Here is a 22,954-nt window from a genome sequence, read left to right as displayed (position 1 = left end):
ATGAAATGCTTACGGACCATTCTGAGCATTATCATATAACGAAATTTGAGTTGACCTCAAACTGTACATAAAAACTAACCATTCTGTTGCTGCCAAGTATTTGTCAACCATGTGGCATTTTTCCACTTTTAAATTGAAATGAATATCATGGATAAGCCTTCAGAAGTAACCTGAACCCTGTTTACTTACCCTAATGCAAACAGTCACAAACATGCGCAGTGCCATGCACACACACACACACACACTTTCCTACGTGAGTGACACTCCTGCACACACACACACACACACGCACACACACTCTCTTCTATGTGAGTGACACTCACGGCTGTTACTAGGAAATGGGGGTATACAGTGTCTAGTGATGGTGGGTAACTTTGGTGTGGTAATAACAAATAATCCATGTCTGCAGTAATGCAGTAATGAGCTGATTTGAAAGATTAGATGTAAACTCTCTACGATTAAGGGCACATATTTACATTTTTTAATGCAACTGTTTTACAGTTTTTACTTAAATGTTATAAAGTCAGATCAAATGTTAATTGTTGATTGTCGGGCACTAATTCTTTATAGCAATGTCACACTTGGAGTACACTAGGGTGAATTTTTAATGAGTTTGTCTGCAGTCTGTCTGGAAAAACTGAGATCTAGCTAATGTTTTATTAATTAAAAAAAGTGTATTCAACATTATAGAAACATTTTTGAGTTGCTGTCAAAAGGTAAAACTACATCATTGTTGAAGACAACATTTGTGAAATCAAGAGGACAGGAAGTGATTACTTCTTACTCAATTCCGAACTAGGTTGGATCAGATTTGTGTACACATTTCCAGTCTAAAAATCAAACACAAAAATTCTGAATACATTTTTTCACCTGAATGACATTCACTCACCAAACTCGTTCTTTATAATCTTCAAACTATTGTTGTTTCAAACTAACCATTCCATTGTCTGCTACACTTTGTACACTATCCATGTTGTTCCAGTCATACTTAATACTACTCTCTGATGACAGGTGATTATTATTATTACAAGTCTTCAACGCAAAACTTGAGTCCAACAACCCTTGCCATAAAACTCATTAGAAAAAGTGTTCCTAATATTCTGATCAGTCTGCTATAAATCCATCAATGTGATTGCATGTGTTCATGTTTCCTTAAACGCACTACCACCCACCGAGAAATGTCAGTTAAATATTTCAAGGGAGAGAAGCGATGAAGTGTCCAGAGGGGGGTACGTGCCATCTGAAGCGCCCCATGCGCGCCGACCGAGCATTTGTTACGGACGCAGGCAGACATCTGATCTTGCACTAAGCAGCTTCTGAAGCGACGCGCCATCACAGTTCACCCGAAACAGAAGCTTCCAGTCAATTGACCGCTTAGTGTCACTTGCCATTTTCAATGCCGTCCTCTCCCAGTCTCTCCTATCGATGAATAATATGTAAAAAATAGCATAATTCATGTTGGCGTGGAGGCAGTGATAGTGTTATATCTTGGGTTGAGGCTTTCTGTAATACAGGCAAGGTTAGCACTTTGGCCTCTCTAATAATGGGCCAAATTGTTCCGAGTGCCCACTTTTCCCTCTGCCTTTACACCAGCAAACCACAAAGGGGTGCTACAGCTTTTTGCAAAGCCTGTATATAACATATATACACACATCATTCATCCTGCTCCATCACAGGAACCTGAAGCAAGAAATCGAGCAAACCTATGTGTACAGTCTTATTATGTATATAGCTATTATAACGTGCTCACTTTTATATCATCTGTATTACCTCAACTTATGGATTCAGTAGTTATATATTCATTGTTCTAAAGTGTATTTCCCAAGTAGGTAAACATGAGGCATTATTACTGGAACTTTCAAACAGTGTCGATGATAATGAACGCAAGGTAAGTTGAAAACAGTTTGCTTGTTTTTGTTAAATACTATAGAAAATTACCTTTAATTTTCACAAATGCTTGGAGATATTTCATTACATACAGAAGCTACGCAATTTTTACAGCCCTTTTCCTTTTTAGTTCATATGAATACACACATGAAAAGTACTATATAGTATTTCACAACTGAAAACTATCCAGACTGAAAATAATAATAATTGAATTATCAAACCAATAATCTAAATTAACAATCTTGATCATTTTGATGAGCAACATTATATTCAATGTGAACATGTATTTAATAATAAATAAAAATAATACATTTTTTAGGTGGGAGAATGATAGGCAAGGGAACGGTTTGATTATGCAAAAGCCACCTAATCTCCGGAGCTTTTGTTTTCCTTGGTTTTTCCTCAAATGTTGTTCGCCACCTCAAGAGCAAGCTAATGGATGCCGATGGAGGAAGTGTTTGACATTGCGGACACAGCAGTGCTTGTTTTAGAGGAGCCGGTCATGTGCTCTGGCCCCCGAATGTGACCCGGACCCCCCAGCCAACTGGAGGAGGTTTCAGGAACTGTCCGCTCTGGGGGAACTGAGTGTCAGTTTAGGCCCCCAGTGAACACAAGTCAACATGCCTTAATCCCTGAATCACCTAGAGCAGGGGTCTCAAACATGCGGCCCGCGGGCCAACTGCGGCCCGCGGGACGATAATTTGCGGCCCCCGTCTTAATATGAAAGATCAATTTTTTTTTTTTTTTTTTTTTTTTTTTTTTTTTTTTTTTTTTTTTTTTTTTTTTTTACCCCTTTCCTCAGGATGGCGCCGTTTAAGTGGCAGCCAGTGGCAGTAGCTCTGTCCACTCATGTTTTTCTTGTTTTACAGCATGTTTTACATGAAAAATTAGAGGGAACATTGACATGCACCTGCTTGTGGCAGGTGTGATACTGGTGTGCCGATAGCGAGCAATGATGATGTCGTGACCGGATGATACGCCTAAAGACGTTTCGCCGACGGAGGTTTGACAGACGGACAGGTCGTACTAGTATTTGTTAGTTTAATGATTAAATACAAATACTAGTATTTGTATTTAATCATTAAACGCTGTTTTCAGCTGGATTTGACCGAATTTGAGAGCATTTTGAGCCGTTTGGCGAATGGACGTCTATAGACGTTTTTTTGCCTCCATCGCGATATCATCCAGTATTTGTATTTAATCATTAAATGCTGTTTTAGGATGGATTTGACCCGATTGCTGTCATTTTACGGCTCGGTTCTGCTACATCTGCCTGCCCAAGAGTGCTTATTCCCGGACTGCCATTGATGGTAGACGAACATTGATTTTTACTATAATTTGGACAACACCGGCGGCGGGCCGGATTAAAAATCCTAACGGGCCGTATATGGCCCGCGGGCCGAGGTTGAAAAACTTGTACACACACGATCCGGCGGGGCGAGCGTTCGAATCCCGTTTCGGCGGAACCTCCGTTCGGCCGAATGAACGTTCGGTGGAACGTCCATTCGGCGACCTGCCCGTCTGTCAAACGTCCGTCGGCGAAACGTCTTTAGGCGAATCATCCGAGTACCGATGATGTCGCTCACACTGGTACTCAGTGCGCTCGGGGAGGTTGTCTTTCTGCTCAGACCAACAAAAAATTAGAGGGAACTTTGGTTCGGAGCTGAATGAACCAATCACAGTGAGGTATACGGCTCTGGAGGGCGGGACATCGGCCGGGCTGTCCAGTGCCTCGCTCACTCACTCATTCATTCCTCCAATCAGCTGGGCGGAGGAGAAGCCGTGAGGCCGATCACTCCGCTCGGCGCGCACACTCCTCCGCTGCTCTCACCATAGAACTGAATGAGGCGCTATGATCCGTGATCCAGCCTGTGTCAGTGTCTGTAGCCATCTCCGCGATTGAAACGGAGAGCGAAAGTGCACATGCGCCACAAACCCGCGCGACTGAATGTGAAAGATCAACCCGAGACTCATTCCAAGTGGAAAAACATATTACAGAGCCCCAGAGATGTCTCTTTCAAAGCCTGCCGTGAAGAGAAAGGTCGGTGATGAGCACAGACAGTTTCAAGAAAAGTGGGGAGTGCAATATTTCTTTGTTGAACACAGGGGCACCCCGACGTGTCTCATTTACACTGAAAAAGTTGCGGTGCACAAGGAATACAATTTGAAACGTAATTGTACTACGAGACATGCTGTGGAGTACGAAAAATACCAGGGAGATGAGAGAGCCAACCAGGTTGCCAGTCTTAAAACACGTCTTCTGAGGCAACAGGATCTCTTCAAGAAGGCTACCAAAGACAGTAATGCAGCAGTCAAAGCTAGCTACGCCGTTTGTGAGTTGATTGATCCTGTGCTAAGTGATCCCAAATGGCTCATGGACTTGGCTTTTCTTGTTGATATCACACATGAGCTTAATGTACTGAACAAGAAGCTACAAGGCCAGGGGCAACTTGTCAGTGCTGCCTATGACAACGTGAGAGCATTCTGCACTAAACTTGTGTTATGGAAAGCCCAGCTCTCTCAGACAAACCTTTGCCATTTCCCAGCATGCAAGGCTCTCGTGGATGCAGGCACACCATTCAGTGGTGAGAAGTATGTTGAGGCCATTTCGAAGCTACAGGAGGAATTTGATCACAGATTTGCAGACTTCAAGACACACAAAGCCACATTTCAAATTTTTGCGGACCCCTTCTCCTTTGATGTGCAAGATGCCCCTCCTGAGCTTCAAATGGAGCTCATTGACCTGCAGTGCAACTCTGCACTCAAAGCCAAGTTCAGGGAGGTGAGTGGAGAAGCAGACAAGCTTGGGCAATTTTTGAGAGAGTTGACCCCCAGCTTCCCTGAACTTTCCCGAAGGTTCAAGCGGACCATGTGCCTTTTTGGGAGCACATACTTGTGTGAGAAGCTCTTCTCCACCTTGAACTTCAATAAGTCCAAGTACAGGTCCAGACTTACTGATGAGCATCTTCAAGCTCTACTGAGGGTCTCCACTGCTTCCTCCCTCAAGCCAAATGTGACTATGTGAGAAGAAGCGCTGCCAGGTCTCTAGCAGCAAGGAGTAGGCAAAAGAAGCCGTGTTCAGAATATTTCATGTTCAATGTTCCATTCAAGTTCAGAAAGTTAAAGGTTAAAGAGCTGTTAATACAGACATTTGAAACGGAATAAAAATAATTCATTTTCTCTACTTAGCCAGCCAGTGTATATCTACTGTATGCTCATTAGTATTATTTGGTTTTATATTACTGATTGATTTATTTTTTATTCATCTTTAAGTTAATTTATTTAATTCATTATTTTTTGTTAAAAAATAAAGGTATTTGATAACGTTGGAATGTTTTATCAGTGCTTTTCTTGTGGAAATCCTGATGCGGCCCAGTCTCACCCAGACTCGGCCTCTAGCGGCCCCCAGGTAAATTGAGTTCGAGACCCCTGACCTAGAGTTACACTTTGGAGTCTGCAATTAGCTAAACGGACCCCCCCAAAACGCGCCTTCTCGGCTCACTCTTTCTCCGCCTTGACACGGTGCGCCGAGCTGGGACGGGTGCGTTCGCTTACGTCCGTGCTGGGACTAGCGAAGTGCGGGTCTCCATGGCAGAGCAACCTTCTTAGCCACATGCGCCCTCATCTTTCACTGTCACCGAGCTGGGCAGGAAGAGATCAAAACAAACATGTGGTGGCAGGGACTGACAAACATGATGAATCGCCGCAATCTGCATTAGGCAACCCAGAATGCACTTCTGCTCGGGTGAGGCTACAAAGTCTGCGAGGACAAGACACAAACGGTTGAAAGACACTTGCGTGAACTAGTGCAGGCCTGCGAACCTAGGGAACTAAAATCGGGGTCTTTCTTGGGTTTTTTGCAGCTCGGTAGAAATCATTTCTAAGGTTACGTGACTTTAAATACAGGACTTGGCAAATTGAAATGGAAACGTTCGCAGTTCATTTGATCATGAACAACCTATGGACAGTCAGTGATTGCATTCAGACTGCATAAAAGTCAAAAATCGTTGTGATATTGTTCAGAAGTCAGTTTTTTTTGAGTACCCAGAGAAAACCCACACAGGCACAGGAAGAACATGCATAGTCCACACAGTATTAACTCACCAGGGATTGAACCCTCAAGGCGGATGTGCTAACCATCTTCCACTATGCTCCCTCCATTTTTAAATTCCTCTATTAAAATTAATACATTCCATCACAATCTGGCAATCAAGTCATATTTTGAAATGATGTATTCAGATTACAAAATTTCATTATCATTTGTTATTTCCCGCCCTGCTTGCCCATCAAACAATGGAGTGTACGGTTCCTTCTCAAAGGAAACTCTGTGTCCTTGTACGAACGTTATCATCAAGCTTTGAGCTCCTTACGATTATGAGGGTATGCATTCCAAATTTGGTACTGACTCCATCCTGCACATTGTTTGCCTCCTCTGAGACTTCCTGCTCAGAAGAGGAGCCACGAAAGGACCAAAAAAGTGCCACCCCATCCCCTCAAAACCACACAAAAAGTTCTTCCCGGTCACATTTCAAGTAACGTTGTCTTCAAAATCAAATCCCTGCATGCTAATAATCCCTTAATTTCACTGTCTGGATTTGGGGCGGGGCTTCTAATGGAAGTTAGCGACTTCCTGCTGCTCTAAATAGACAAATGTCACTGGGAAAATTCTCACGAAACGTCTTCAGCGTTTCAAACTGAAGATTAGGTCAATTCAAAGCGTTTATTTAAGCCGACCAAAGGAATCCAGTCAGCAGTAAAATATGGTTTGCTCTTGAAAGGCGCATTCTGACGCTGGCATGGTTTTAAAGGAAATATTCACTCGCTCGAGTACTTGGAAGGAAACTTGTGAGTTCTAGCCACCTTTCTGACTTGGCCCCATTTAACACCCTTTGGAAAAGGAGGGAGCCAGTTTAATGGATATGTACTCGATTATGCGTGGAGTCCGCCGGCCTCCGCTGGCGTGTGATCGGGGGTCTGAAGTTCAAGTTCACAAAAGGAGAGGCTGGTGTGGAATGAACAAGCCGGGATGGACCGGGAAGGGTAGACGGGGCGAGTGATTGAGGAATAGCGGCGTGGTAGAACTTGACGGGGGTTGAGAGACGCGAGTGGGAGGCGGCGAACAGGGGGGGTCCAAACCCGGAGCCCCCTCGGCCAGAAACAACAAGCGAACCTTCTCATATTCAAATAAATAGCAGGCCGGTTGGGAACAGATAAGGAGGAAAGAGCAAGACCCCACGTTAGCTTCTTTCTTCCAATGTTCTATTTAGGATCGGCGACCAAGTGCAAAGCAGGCGGCGACGTAGTTGGAAATCATCACAGACGCCGGCCTTCCATTTCAAAGCCGGGCTTAAGCCGGACAAAGGCCGTCGGATCCGAGCCGGCCAGAAGAAAGGCCCTAATTAATTGGGGGAGATCACGGAGCCCCCCGAGCCCACAGCGTTGGCCCTTTTGCGGCAGGAATGCCAGCTATTTACCGGCGTTCCGATCGGGCTGCAGAAAGACACGAGGTGATGACGTGAGGCAGATAGGAAAAGGATACTTTTCAAAAGCTAAAAGCTTGCCGGTTTTAAAACAAAGAGGCAAAGGGGAAAGAGAAGGACTGATTTTGAAAAGTGATCTGACTCAAGACCCCCCCTCCCAACACTGCAGCCACTGCCTCATAAAAGGCGCTTTATTCGGATTTAAAACTCGCTGGAAGAACGCGGATGAGTCCAAGTCTGGTTTTGTATCGGTCCCTCACTTTTAAGAATAGAGAATGTTGGTCCAAGTGTGGCAGGAGCAGCAGGGGCCCAGCTTGAAGGCTGTTGAAGGGCACCGTTGGCAGCTGTCAGGCACGCATATATACTACATGTGGAAAGAGGACCCGGCCCACACCCTCCAAAAAACAAACATACAATCTGCAAAAGGGGAATGTTAACGTTTGGCCCTTTTCTTTATTCATTTTGCGCTTGAAAAAGTGAAGGGAAGGTTACATTTCACCAGTGGTGTGCCGTCAGGGCCTTCAAGGCCTTCTCTGCTGGCCTAAGAAATATCTGAATCACAGACTGATGTTAATTATATTTTGTCCATGAATACTTATTAAATAATTCCAAATTGTTTAACCAATCAGAATTCGATTTGGTGACACCAAGGCCTTCTTGCAGGCGTAGGGATACGTCATCGCTTTCACCAACTATAATTGGCTAGTGATAGAGTGGACTAGCCAGAGCTACCAAACTGTATCTGGAGCGAGCTGCACAAGCAAATATATTGTTGTGTTGATTTAATAGCAGTTTTGTCAACCCGCAATGGCTGAAGGAGGAGAAGAAATGGATTTGTTTGCAGATTTACTGTCAAAGCCATTATCAAGACGGACTTTTCAAGAAAAAAAAGCTGGACATCATTAAGAAAGGTCGGACAACTCCAAAGCAAGCAAGCTTGTCACAACAGGGAACAAATATTTTCAGCACTAAATCGAATAAAAACGTATGCCAGAAATACAACAGGACAGGCTCGACTTTCACCATCAGCTTCGATGGCGATAGAAAAGGATGAAAGAAAGGAGGATGGCTATTGTGTACAGTTAAAAATGATTTTTGGTGAGTAAAATATGGCTATATTCCTAAATAATATTTTAATTGAATGAGGTTATTATTGATTTTTTAATGTGTTGCAGCTGTAGCTGCAGTAGAGGTTTTATAGCCATAAAATAGTTTTTGAGGGTTGAATTGATTTCGATAGCTGAAGGCTTCACTAGGAAATGCACGGACCGCCACTGTGTTTCACGTGTTGGAGGAATATTCAACGAACAGACTATGTTGCTCATCAAAATAAAAAAATATAGAGATACTGGCGTGTTAATAAAAGGATATTAAAAGAGAATATGTGTGGGAATGTGTTGGAATTTGCGCAAAAAGGCACTAGGGAATGATGATTTTCACCTTTGCTCCGCCATTGTGTTCATTCCCATTGTGTTTTTTTGTACATGTCCTTTTATGATGACCCCCCAAAAATACAAAGAGAACGAGTTGAACAGGAAAGGCATCTTTATATGCCAACGAGGAAATGGGTTTCAGGCTTTTTTTTCCACGTTTCATTTCAATTCCCCCTTTTTTTTCCACAGAAATGACGAGAAATTACATTGCTAAACAGGATGGGCGTGCACACAGCTTTTCCAGAACATCTAAAATTACAATTAAAATACGATCATTCGGGAATGGACTTAGAAATCTGATCTGTCAAGCATTCATCAATCATTATACTTATATTTACTTTTAACACTATCAATATTTGATGTATGTGCATCCATATTTTTTAAATGAGTTTTTTTTTTTAAAGTAAAGAATTAAGAAATTGGCCTTAATGACTATTGTTAAACCAAAAGTTTATGTACATTTTTTTTGTTAAATTCTTGGTATAATTCGTATTGTTATTATTATTACTTGACGTTCTTTGATGGCGAATTAAAAAGTTATTAAACAGCCAAGGACGAAAGACATCTGTCACTAGAGATTTGAAAGAAAAAACATTTTCTTTTGCCGATTAGAGTTTTTGAAAGGAATTGTGCTGTCAATGCAGATATTTCCACGCAGCATACCTGCGTGTATTTCATCCATCCCCGCCGAGAGAGGGGACACCCCAGGACCTCTTCTGTCAGCGGTCAACTGTTCACTTCCTCTCCTGCTAATTCTGGGATGTGGACTAATATTTGGATAGGGTAGGGTTATATACAGGGGTGGACTAGAAGCAAAAAAAAACTAACCAAAAAAAAACCAAAATATTTTTACAAAAGTGTTTGATAGAATTAATGAGAACGATATCATAATATTAAAATGAATTGTAAATCTGCTTGTTCTCTCTGTGAATCCTTCACTACTTTTTCATTAGTCTGATTTAACGGAGATAGATTGAGGGGCACAGATGTTCATTTTATAAGTGTATTTTCTGCTGCTACAACTTGTAAAAATGCAGTTTGGCAAAAGATAAAATGTGATAAACCACTGTAAGAAAATGTCCTTATACAAGTACAATGAGATTTAAAGCATCACCATAAAGTACACATAAATTAGTAGGCATGAAAATTATACACAATAAAAATGAAATGAGGAAAGAAAGTACTTACGTGGTTAGCAGCACGTTATAGAGGAAGCCGTACATTTAAACTTTGGGGAAATAACAGCTATAAAGTGACTTTATATAAAACTAAAATAACACTGTAAATTACAGTTTATTCTGTGTATACCACACGCACGTTTCTTGACCAGCAGAGGGCGTTGTAGCTTGGTGTTTATATTGAATGTGATTAAATGGGCACGAAGAAGAAAAAGAGCATTCTAGTAAGGTTAATGCTTAGTAAGCGTGTTCATAATAAAACGTGGATACCTTATTTCATGGAGACTGTGTCATTTTTAAAATGAAAAACATATCACGTACCCCCATCAATATTAAAAAAAACATTTTGACGCAATAGGATTGCCTCACAGCAGCCGCGATTTTGCTAATATTTCAGCTACTTTTCGAAATTTTAGATGTTCTTACCTTATCAGTCTGATCCTGGGCGTCATTGTCCATCTCCTGCAGTTTTTCCTCCTCTGATCGTGCCATTATACAGTTTTTTGTTGGGTTCAACTGTCTTTTCACGTGCTTGTCTCGCCGATTCTTTGGATCTCCTTTTCTTTTCCATCCATTCCATTTTTTGTACAGATTTCCGTGTCACTTGTCACTGATGAGCAGATCACTTGTTATTATAATTATCACTAACTGATCTAACGTCTAAAAAATAAAAAAAATAAACAATCAATGGGCAGCGTAAAGTATCTCTCATGCCATCGTGGACCACGGCTGAGGAAATTAGTTTGGTTTTTTTCCCGTTTTTTTTAATAAAGGACAGCCGGTGTTCTAACGAGTTGGGCTACTGAGCATGCGCATTGGTCCACTCTCGCTAAGTGTTATCATAGCGTATTTTTGTTTAAATGTATTATTATGTCTGTTTTTAATGTGCGAGATTGTTCAATTGATTTAAAAAAGATATCAACTAGTGTTTTGACGTTGTTGCTGTTGTCCTTGCTGCCTGTGAGTAGTATTTTGAAAGTGTGTTTATTTGTTAACTAATACACGCAATTATATATTATGCACAAAAATATCGAAATATAATATTAATAAAAATGCGAGATAATAGCTGCACTATGGCCAGTCCGCAGCTGGTTATATATGGACGACTTTATTTTCGTCAGGCAACATAAATGGGGAATTTATTTTATTATCTCAAAGTATACTAAGATTACGAGACCATTTTATAGGGAATTATATTTTATTGTGTGTGAGGAATGATGGGCAGACAGAGGGGAAATGTTTTCCTAATGTTTGTCTTTCATGAGGAATTTTGTTTGAGTGAAATTACAAAAACTTGCGACCCTTAACGTTTACAAAATATGTGCTATCCAAACCAATTAAAATTCTTTATATTTATCGAGCTTTATGAATACATAAAGCTCATACAACATACAAGTGGTTTTTATTGTGAATAACAATGAGTGATTGTGTTGTCATTCTATTTCAATTTGAGGCCTGTAAAGTGTTCAAACATAAATGCACTGTTGTTTGAAATTAGTTTTATTGTGTTTTGAGATTATATAAAAACTGGAATGGTCACAAACTAATGGTCTTAATCCTGAAATGTAATCGTCAATTACGATGACAACAAAACGTCATCAAAAAGGGGAACTATTTTATTGATTATTTTTTTTAATTTTACAATTTGTATTAATTTCGAGAAAATGAGTTAGTTAGGTGTGTAAAGTTTACTCATCATTTATTGGTCGTTACCAGTCTTATGATTATTACTAATATTTTATTAAACAAATGCTTGTGAGGAATGCATGTTCCATTTAAAATATATATGTTAGCAGAATGACAAAAAATAAAATCTGGTGTAAATATAGCCTTTATATAAATTGTTATTATATTGATTATTTATTTTATTTGTTGTTGTTATTTGTGCAAAAAAAAATCTAACTTCTCGAATTTGTACTATTCTTTAAATAATACTATTTATAGTTGGTTCAAGGCAATTGTTGAATTGATTTTTATTTTTTTTCCCAAATCACAAATTGCCAAATAAAGAATTACTGCATATAGTTATTTATTCATGTATCTCCAACAGAGTTTGTTGATCTTCTGCCTCCTCTGGAGAAAGAGCCAAAATAAATAGAGCTAATCCTCACACTGCTTCATCCCATTAGACCCCCGCTGTTGCCTCCAATGCTCTATTCGGCGACCCCCCGTGTAAATTGGACTCCATCCGTTTAATATCCAGCAAAACACACCTCGTTGCTGGACACCGAAATCGACGCGAGGGTTGCAAGAGGTCAAGTCCAGCTCTTTCCTAGGTGTCACGCCTGGGGGGCTTCGTTGGTGGGGGGTTGTTTACTGACTGCCACGTGCGGTGCACAGTGGATTTACGCAGAGATGGACGGCGTGCAGCGTAAATCTCGGATAAATCATGCTGGAAATGATAGCATTATCGCAAAGAGACTTTCTGATGCAAAAATCCAGCGCCAGAATGAGGATAAAAATGTATTTTGGATCCCCCAATTTATTTTGCCCCCCATTTTTTTAAGCTGGCAGACTAAATTGTCACTGTATTAAAATTATTGTGTATACATTTTATTTATATAAAAGGGAAAATGTGTAAATTTGCCCGAAATGTTTTGGCATGTGACTTTAATCTGAAAAGATATATTGACAAATACATTATTCTCTAATCATAATAGGTATACTTACAGTAATTATTTTCTCATAAGTACAATGATAGCACAGTAATTGATAATTAAAGTTGACGAATAGTTCATTTTTTTCTCCTCCAAACAATTGACTGGATCCAAAATATTACAAATCTTGACAGTGATTGACGACCAATCTTTTTTGAGTGGGAGATCTGACAGCAATCATTTTTTTTCAATGGCATTGAAATACAAGGATTCTAAACTAGTCCTGTTTATTTTAAATGAATTTGACATTTATCGCTGTCAGTGGCAAGACAAGAGTGAATTATAGGGTTCATAAATAATAGAATATGAAGGATATACTGTTCATAAAATATATGAAAATAACAGTTAGCAATTAAATATTATAATTGAAACCTGGCATCCACATATGGACCACATCTTACATTATGTAAGCCACATATGTAAACCTAATGTTATTATTAAATATGATGTTCACGCAATATGACCTAAGTTTTTTTTATCATTACCAAAAATAGTCTTTTGCCCGGGAAAAGAAGGACAAGCTTCATTCAAATATAAACTTGATAGAAGAAGCACCTTTAAAAAAGAAACCTGTTGCTCACAATACTTTCGCATACAAAAACATAGACGGGAATTCCAGTCACATGACGTCAAAATACCTTGTATAATTCCAAACAACAGACAAGCCGTCAACAATATCCACATCCAACAATATCACATCCAACATCCCAAAAAACTAAACCCCCCAAAACCCGACCAAAAATGTGGACCAACCCCCCTTGAACACGAAGCCTCGTGCGACTGTGGCAAAAAAAAAAAAAAACTCGCGTGTGCTCTATATTGTGCCTTGCGGAGCGCCATTGAAATGAGTGACAAGCTCTTATTAAAATAAAAGCCTGCGAGCCGCACGCACGCACGCACGCACGCGCCTAAGCACTCGCGCGCCTCCTTCTCCAGGGGGGAGGCGCGGATCCCAATCTGGCTTCTGCCATTCCAGCGCTTCAACAGGCAACCTTCACATGACGACCCCGCACACGCCCAACTCCTCTTCACGGGACAACCATGGACCCTTCCCCTCTCCACCTCCTCTAAATGAGCCTCTCGATCGGGGAAATTTGGGCGTCTTCGCCGTAGCGACGGAGTTCCTTCCCCGGCAGACTTTGGGCATGTGAGAAGCCCCTTTTTTTTTGGAGGTGGGGGAGGCTTTCTGGAGAAAGGGGGAGGACGATTAACTCGTGTCCCCCCCTTGCTTATGGACGACGGTGGTCCGCTGTCTCCCAAAGCGAATGCTTTCAGTATCGCTTCTCTGATTTGCGGCGCGGAGCGAGAAGGAAACGCGGCGTTTGACGGGCGGAGCGCCGGCCCGGACGGGGATAAACCGAGCCGCAACCGGGGCCGGAACCGGGACCGAAACCGGGGACACCGCGCAATGCATTACAGCACGGTCACCCGGGAAATGGAAGGTAAACAACTTTGTTGATGATCATATCACGCACGCATGCGCGTATAAAACTTCAAACCCATTAGCCAATATGTATTTTTCCTCATAAGTCGAATCGAGTCCTGAAAAAACGTCCTGAAAACCAAAAACCAGATGAAAAAACAAGACGGTGTGTGTGTGTGTTTTTGTTTTACGACAACCCGCATCGGTGTGTGTTTGTTTACTCATGCAAATGGCGTGTTGATCTATTTGCTATTGTTTTGATTGCATGGGGGTGATGCGGAGCTTATGCAAAAAAAAAGGCGACTGGTCACCTAAAAAAAAAAGAATGGTCGCACTTGTGTGTCAATCCGTCTTTTCGCGAGGCGAGGAAAAGCCACATTACCTGCAGTCGCTTATCTAAATAGAAATAAGAACCGGTTTTTATCGCAAAGGGGAGGCCCTCCGTCGAGCCGAGTCAGATAAGCTGCACATGCACCCTCGCAAACATTCACACACACTTACACATGCGCACACACGCAACAAGCAGGAGCTGCGCGTGAAGGAGATTTTTTAATAAAAAAAACAGGATTTTTGGACGTTTTGAACCTTTTTGGATTTTAGTCCCGGCTGCGGATGTCAACTTTGGGGATTTCTAGGACGAAACGTCGTCATTTTGGGAATTCGTTTCTTGTTTATTTTTTATTTTTTGGTTTTTTTTCTTGTGGCAAGACTTGTTGAGTAAATCCAGTCTCTTTTTTTTGGGATGATTTCAGCCATTTCCAGCCCGTGGCTGACGCAGCTGTCCCATTTTTGCGATGTTGCAGCCTTCACCACCAGCAGTCTGAGCAACCTCAACGCCCCCGGGGGGTACCATCTCTCCCCTTCCCCCGGGGACCCTTACGGCCAGCACGAAGGCCACTTTGAGCCATGCCCGGCGGCTCAGCCTAACTACGGCTATCCGGGCCAGGGACAGGGACAGGGCCAGCAGACCCCGTCGAGCGAGGCAACCGGGACCCCTTGCTCGTCGTCCTCGTCCAACTCGACTCCGAATGGCAAGAACGTGGTCAAGAAGAACCCCAAAGTGGCCAACATTAACGTCCAGCTGGAGATGAAAGCCTTGTGGGATGAATTTAATCAGTTGGGAACGGAGATGATCGTCACCAAGGCAGGAAGGTATGAACATGATCGCTTTATTATTATTGTATTATTTTCTAAATTCGACATTTTCAGGAAATGCAAGGGTTCTCCCTGTAATTTCTTGGCATATTAGCGAAGTTTGGCGTGTTAAAAAAGTGTCTGCTATCTTTGTTGACATGATTACATTGCTTATTTGTTATTAGGCGACAGTCTTTTATTTATATTTATGCAGAAAATATTCAATGTCACCAGTTGGGATTTTTGAGGTGCGTGTGTAGCAATTTGTGTGTTTATCATTTTATCACAATTGATCGTCGATTATTAAATATTTTTAGTGATTGTTCTACTTTTTTTTTAGATCAGATCTTACTGGAAATTAAACACGAGTTTCTAAAATACTTGGGGGGAAAATGATATGTAGAATATTTAATGCTAAATTTTTACTCGCTTAGAAATGAATTTGTGACTCCCAAAAATTGGGTTATTGATCTTTTTGGATCAGTGTGTCAGTTGTATATCCATAAATGTATTTTGTAATGAAATTAGTTGGGATGAACAATTGATTAAGGGTAATTCAGAGCATATTTGGGTGGTCATTTTGGATAATTTGATGCTCATATAATAGGAATATTCAGTTTTATTTAGATAAATGTACGTTTTACAAAAAAATGTTATATCACGTCCAAAACAATTGGGTTAAAGATAACTAAATGTATGTTAATTTTGAGTCAATTACTTAAAGGAAGCTATCATATGGGTTAATCTGACACGCCAAAAATGATTTAATGTATTTGACACATCAAAAACTACTATATATTTGTTCAAAATACTTCACGTGACAGTCTGTCTATTATCGGTCCTCTGAAATAAGCATACATGTGCTCCAAAATAATAAATTATTTTAGTAATTGAGCTAATGTTAATATTTAGCACATTAACTCATGACCTACCATTGACGCCGATAGACGTCTAATTAACATCAACCGAGGCCTGGCAGTGAATGTTCATGTTTCATGCAATTATAGTCAAAATGGATTAGACGTCTCATTACGTCAATGGTTGGGAATGACAATATATTTAATTTAGAGTGAAAATTTAACCTCAGCTCGAGCAAGGGAACCCATTATTGATATGTCAGCAAAATTAGAAGGGACAAAAACATAAAAAGATAAAACTTCTAATATTATATTAAGAGAAATATTCGTTTGTATATTATTGGGGAAAGTGAGCAGTGTGACAAATTCCACTTTTAAGGCTCCTTCACCTTCACCGAGGCTAAACACTGACGTTAATTGAGCGTTGATTTTAGGATCCCTTTCACTCACGTGGACATTTGTCAGCTCGCTCGACTTTCTCTAGAAAAGGAAAAAAAGACGTCAAAATGGAGAAAAAAACTATTCCATCCCACATAGTCAAAATCAATGCAAAGTGGTCTTGAGGTCGTAAAACAACACTTGCAAACAGCGACATGTAAATGCAAATAAGTGGAAAAAAAGTTGGCCTGTTTTGCGAGTGTGTCTGGAAAATATCAATTGCAAAATAAAATTAAAATAATAATACAAAGATATGCAATTTCGAGTTGAGATAGAACATGAGAATTGAATGTTTCTTCTTTGGACACTTTCCAGGAGAATGTTTCCAACTTTCCAAGTCAAAATATTCGGGATGGATCCAATGGCGGATTACATGCTTCTAATGGACTTCTTGCCCGTGGATGACAAACGTTACAGGTAAATAAATATCTTTAGACGCAGCGCATCGCTTTTGCAGGGAAACAATCGACGTCAAACACACGCACGCACGCACGCACGCACGCACGCACGCACGCACTGACTGAGCTATTTTTAATGAGAATTCCGCCATGATCCCCGTGCAGGTATGCGTTCCACAGTTCTTCCTGGCTCGTGGCCGGCAAGGCTGACCCGGCGACACCGGGAAGGGTGCACTACCACCCGGATTCTCCGGCTAAAGGGGCCCAGTGGATGAAGCAGATCGTTTCATTCGACAAACTCAAACTCACTAACAACCTCCTGGACGATAACGGACATGTGAGTGACATTTATACACACGTGCAAAATAAGTTATGTTAAATATAAATATATATGCAACAAGTATTTTTTTTATATTTTATTTATTATTTTAATGGGCTATTCGTGTGACAATGTAATTTTTTTCATATTGCTGGAGTGTAAATTGTGTTGAATTTCAGAATTTTGTGGAAAGCAAAAACACATGTTTTAATATTTTTTTAATCTGGTTTTCTATGAATAACCCAGTTTTTCAAACGTTTTTTTTTTAATTGATTGAATTGAATGCTTTTATTGACATTATACAAATATAATGAGATTTAAAGCTTCACCAAAAATGATAACAAAAAACAAACAAATAAATAATAATGATAAATAAGTACATAGCCAACAACATAAGTGGGGAAGTGCACAAATAACAAAAAAAACCTAACAAACAGTCAATAATATATTTTTTATATTAGAAAATAAATCTACTCACATAAATTAATAAAATGTTTTTTTAAAAATTTAAAACAAAAGCAAAAAATAATTGGTTATATTATTCAATGTAAAACATGCATTGCACAAAAATGTACAAAATTCTTGTTTATCTTGTGTACACTTCCCTTGATTGCGTTTCTTATCAGTGCCTCAAGAGCTAATTTTTTTCTTTTTTTTTTCCTCCTCTATCTTCAGATCATTCTCAATTCAATGCACCGCTACCAGCCCAGGTTTCACGTGGTTTACGTGGATCCACGCAAGGACAGCGAGAAGTATGCAGAGGAGAATTACAAAACATTTGTGTTCGAGGAAACACGCTTTACCGCCGTCACGGCATACCAGAATCACCGGGTAAGTCATCGGTTGTAATCTGCAATAACTTTCCATACAATTGTCATACAATATTATCAATGCATTTGAGAGCTGCAATTAAATTAATGTGATATTATTGCTCATTTTGCTGAGCATATCATTAAAAAGTTATTGAGCTCTTTTAAAGGATCTTAACAGAATTATATGAAGGTGTAAATGTTCATTACAGTGCGCATTTCTATCTTTTTTATTGAGTGTCAAGTAGAAATTAGTGACGTGATTTTATTTATAATAATAAAATGTATTATTCTTGGACTACTATTGTTTAATAACCTGTTGTCACACATACAAATTAAGAATAATATTAGAGAATATTTTGTGGCTTTATAATGTTATCCGGCAAATGTTACATAGAGGAACACAATTAAAAAAAGTGAAAAACAAAATCATTCTCCATATCATTTATTTTCTTGTGATTTTTAGATCACTCAACTAAAGATTGCCAGCAATCCTTTTGCAAAAGGTTTCCGTGACTGTGACCCAGAGGATTGGTGAGTTTTTCCTTCATAATTTCACTAAAAAGTGTTTTTGACATTGCAAAAAAAAGGGGGAAGGTTTTTTTTTTCTTTTTATGAAAGTTGCATAGCTTGTTTTAGAATACAGAGAATCCAGATGTGTCAAACTTGCATGTTAGAAGTACACAATAAAGACTGATCTTGGGAAAACACTGGATATTGCTTCAAAGCTGATCGGCTGCTTTTCAGTCATTGATCGATTAGCAAAACGTGTCCGTACGCCCCAAACCACACATCTGGTACGGAAACAAGTGACTCCATTTCTTCCAAATGCTGTTCATTCTTCCCCTCGCAAAGGTTTAACTAAACAGATTACTCTGAAATGTAGTGTTACGCATCATCGAATGGGAGTCAATTACTTCACTTTTAGTCATGTGAACGAACGGAGAAGGTTCCAAACATGTGTTGCTGCTGTAACACGACTAGCGGCGACATGTACCTAATACGTGGTAAAGAAATTGTGGCGTTGGCGGTCATAAATGAATCTTGCCTTCCTTCCCGCAGGCCCAGGAATCACAGGCCAGGCTCTTTGCCAATAATGAGTGCTTTTGCCAGAACAAGAAACCCAATGTCATCTCCTCCTCAGCAGAATGGCACAGAGAAAGGTTTGTATCTCTCCTACATAAGCCCAAAAGTCGGCTTTTGTCTTTTTTGACAACTACTAACTGACTTTCCCTTCAATGCATGCAACTTTTAATGAACAATAAAAAAGGTGCTTTCTAGATTGTGCTGAAATTGGCTATGAGATAAAGGTCATTTGTGAAACTGTCAACATCTTTTACATACCGTAAGCATTGTCCTCTTATTTTAAATTGTATCGTCAACTATCATGGACAATTTTACGTGATGAAAGGAAACGGACATTTTCTTCCATACCAAATTTGATAGTCTCAACTGGTCACAAAAATATTGGCTTTGAATTGTAAGGAGTTTTTTCTTATTTAATTTAAATGGACAGTGAACATGAATTAATATCTATTCGGGTGCATCCAGTATATGTAAATATGTCGTATTTCAGCCAAAATGCTATTTTACTAAGTGGGACCCCCTTGCATTGCCCTTTTTAAATCTTAACAAATTCCAAATATCACATTGTTTTTCCCCAATCATGTCAACTTCTTGAACTAGATTGCACTTTAATTCGCTAACCTTAGTGAGGGATTTTTTTTCAATGATTTTGACATGTTATAGTTGCATACATGCAAATGTAAACAGGCCATGGTAGAAAAAAAAAAACCTGACTACGTATGTTTAAGTCTCTAAATGACAAACATATCCCTCAAAATCCAATTCCATCTGCTCCCCAGATGACAGCAGACGCGAATACGAGCGAGAGCCCGGCGGCACCCCCATCCACGCGGACCCGGCTCACCAGCTGATGTCCCGAGTCCTCAGCCCGGCCCTGCCCGTCCCGGGGGGCCTCCACGCCGTCCCGCTCAGCGGCGGCCGGCCGAGCCCCCCGCACGACCTCCGGCCAGACCCACACTCACTACCCCCGGAAACCCTGCACCACCACCCCTACAAGTACCCCGCCACCTACGAACACTACTTGGGAGCCAAGACCCGGCCGTCGCCTTACCCTTTACCCGGCATCCGAGGGCACACGTACCATCACCACCACCACATGAACCCAACGGCCAACATGTACTCGGCCACCAGTGGGCCGGCAAACTACGACTACGGGCCCAGATAATGACTGCACTACGTAGTGGGATTAGAAAGCAGGCCACACGACCTTGAAACGTTTGATGCCGCATGCAATCACGAACTACAAACTCCTATCTGCTCAATAAACCTCGCTGTATTTATTTAAAGAATCTCTGCAGGAAGTACGGACCCCCGAGTTAAGGAAGGTCTGCTGTGAACACGACAGAAAATGGCTCCGCGTCAGCCAACCTGAGCATTTCCGCCGCTTCGCCCGCGGCCAGAGGCGAACACGTTTGATCACGGACTGGAATTCCTTTTCTTTTTTCTTTTTTTTTTCTTTTTTTGTCTGTGTTGAATGCACTTTTTGATTTGCCTCATTTTGAATGCTTTCAAAAAAGCCATATGTTGTATAATCCCTAATCCTTGTAGGTAGACGACATGTTTGCATGCTGAGCTCATTGAAGAGGCCGTGGAAACACATCCAAATGTTTTGTCTGGGGGGGTTTGGGGTGGGGGGTGGGGTCATCAAACGTGAACATTTTTGAGCCACTCTGAGAGGGCTTGTACCATGGCACTGACTTGCAGCAACTCAAAGTAAATAAATGAAGCAGAATGACTGTTTTGTGTCTATAAAATGAACATTAAATTCCAAGTTATCTATTCGAAGATACGTGTGGCGCTTCTATTGAGACATTTGGGCCTAAAAAAACTGAAATCCTACACATACAACTGCATAAACAGCATTTTAATAATGCAATGAGTGCAAAATGTTATGTTGAATAAAATTAGACTGTATTTAACAGTAGGGAATCCAACTTTTTATTATTCATTTATAGGCCTGGTAGCTGCTTTTTAACTAATTTTGGGGTGAAGACACTAAAAGTGATCTGAGTTCTTTCTTTACCAAGTGACATTTTGAACTATAGGAGTTTATTAAATGAATAGACTGTCCTTAACATGCGCTTGTTTTAAGGTGGAAAAAATCCAAATATTGCTGTGCAGTTAGGAAACAGGCACGATTACAACTTTTTTTTTTAAATATAAAGAATGTGGATAGTTGTTTGCATGCCGTAACAAGATATATTAAGTATAGGTAAAATGTGGAGGAAAAAAAAGATTTGATAGAGTATAATCTGAGACTTTTTTTTTTTTAAATTACATGGGTAATAGTCACCAAAACATCTTTTCTCTTTAAATTTTGGTGTTATTAATCCTTCTATAAAAGGCAACATGTTGTTGTTGTTGTTGTACAGTCCATTTCCCCGTGTAACCTCAAAGGATACCATTGCTCACTTTTAATGGGACAGTTGGTTGAAATTTCCACAATAGGACTGCTATCCATTTCCCTTATATGCTTTGTCGTTAAGATTCATTTACTTTGGAAGGAAGCCATTCCTTCAGGATTTGTGTGTCACAATATAAAAGGGAAATTTGTGCTAATGTTTGAAAATTCATTCCATCAGTGATTTTTTTTTGTTTTACCTTGAGAGCAGCTGCCATCGGGGGGGGGATATACAGGGGGAAAAGGATGCCTGCCTGAGGCCAGCTGACCTCTGACTGTTTAATGGCTTGTAAAAGTGTCAGAGGTTAAATAATGTTTCCACTCATTTAAACTCCAGCTAATTGATTGTATCATTTTCGCTTTTGTTTAAAGGCCGTTTACTCACTTGTATTTTAATTTAAGACATCTCACTTTAAGCATTTCAACATTTTAAACAGAAAAACACTTTCATTCAGATGCATAACAGACAGGAGAGGTTAAATAAATGCCCATATTTCCAAATTTTCCAAACAAAATGATTTACCAAATGATTTTCTATGCTAATAATTGAATTCCCCACGGCTCGCTTCATCACGCTGCCCGGCACACACACACATGCTGTTAACGGGAACTTGTCCTACCTGTTTTGTCTGGTCAGGAAGTCGAAGTCTGGAGATGTGTTGAGCGCCCACCCGGCGTGCACTGTCCAAGGGCTGGGGCAGGAAGCCGCCGTCTATCACAACAAGCCTCCCTCGCCACAAACAACCGCTTCCACAAGACGGACGGATTTTTAAACCTGTTGATGAATTTCACTCATAATATAGCGTACATATGACCATTCAATATCCTTACGTGAATATTGTAAATGAAATCCTCTGATGCAAAATTTACATGAGCTACAATAAATATAATAATGATTGATGGATTATGTTTTTAATGGTCATAGTTGACACATTGTGTGCATGCAAGCTAAAGAATCTCAATGCCTTATGTTAAAGAATCAGACCTTGATTTAATTTCGATGAGCAAAACAAGCTTTTCATGCCGATTAAATATTAATTAAATTCCTTTAAGATGTTGCAAGCCTTGCACCAAACATTTTGTGTAAAGTGATAAATAAATGGATAGAGGGAATGTGAAGATTAAAGAAACAAAAAATACCTGCCCACACACAATTTTGAACAGTAACTTGGTAATACATAACTTATACGTGACTAGAAAATGAAAACTAATTCTAACTAAATAGACTAATAACCAAAAAATTGGTTTTTCACTTTGCATTTTTAATAAACCAAAGTACTTCAAAATGTTCCAAAACAACATGTGAAGCAAACAGACATAACACAGAATTAACACAAAGGAAGAAACAATTGAGAAGAGTAAGGATGAGAATGAGGATTAAATGCATGAGAATACTTTGGGAAATTGTAACTCAATTAAAAACTCTCTAATGACAAAAAAAGTTGCCCTTGTCA

At 40.1% G+C, this 22,954-nt stretch overlaps 3 protein-coding genes across 11 annotated transcripts in view; 1 reads left to right on the top strand and 2 right to left on the bottom strand.

The window, feature by feature from the left end:
- Window positions 1-10,715, bottom strand: part of sema4c (sema domain, immunoglobulin domain (Ig), transmembrane domain (TM) and short cytoplasmic domain, (semaphorin) 4C) — a 226,463-nt gene extending 215,748 nt beyond the window's left edge. For both annotated transcript variants that reach the window (XR_013300455.1, XM_077601836.1), the window contains exon 1: window positions 10,405-10,715. The gene's annotated coding sequence lies outside the window, so the exon portion shown is untranslated. The remainder of the gene's footprint in view (window positions 1-10,404) is intronic.
- Window positions 1-22,954, bottom strand: part of arvcfb (ARVCF delta catenin family member b) — a 340,912-nt gene that overhangs the window by 157,528 nt on the left and 160,430 nt on the right. The window lies entirely within an intron of this gene.
- Window positions 13,549-20,710, top strand: tbx1 (T-box transcription factor 1). 2 transcript variants are annotated; one of them, XM_077601838.1, is made up of 8 exons: window positions 13,549-14,077; window positions 14,862-15,210; window positions 16,803-16,904; window positions 17,051-17,222; window positions 17,880-18,035; window positions 18,480-18,547; window positions 19,076-19,176; window positions 19,879-20,710. In XM_077601838.1, the coding sequence occupies exons 1-8, from the start codon at window positions 13,867-13,869 to the stop codon at window positions 20,262-20,264; spliced, it is 1,545 nt and encodes a 514-aa protein (XP_077457964.1). In that variant the 5' UTR covers window positions 13,549-13,866; the 3' UTR covers window positions 20,265-20,710. The 2 variants fall into 2 exon arrangements, with proteins under 2 accessions (XP_077457964.1, XP_077457963.1); XM_077601837.1 differs by having other exon boundaries at window positions 14,811-15,210.

The sequence above is a fragment of the Stigmatopora argus genome, chromosome 5, assembly GCF_051989625.1.
Source record: "Stigmatopora argus isolate UIUO_Sarg chromosome 5, RoL_Sarg_1.0, whole genome shotgun sequence".
NCBI classification, from domain to species: Eukaryota; Metazoa; Chordata; class Actinopteri; order Syngnathiformes; family Syngnathidae; genus Stigmatopora; species Stigmatopora argus.
The sequence above is the reverse complement of the archived record's forward strand: the minus strand, read 5'-3'. Positions and strand labels throughout refer to the sequence as shown.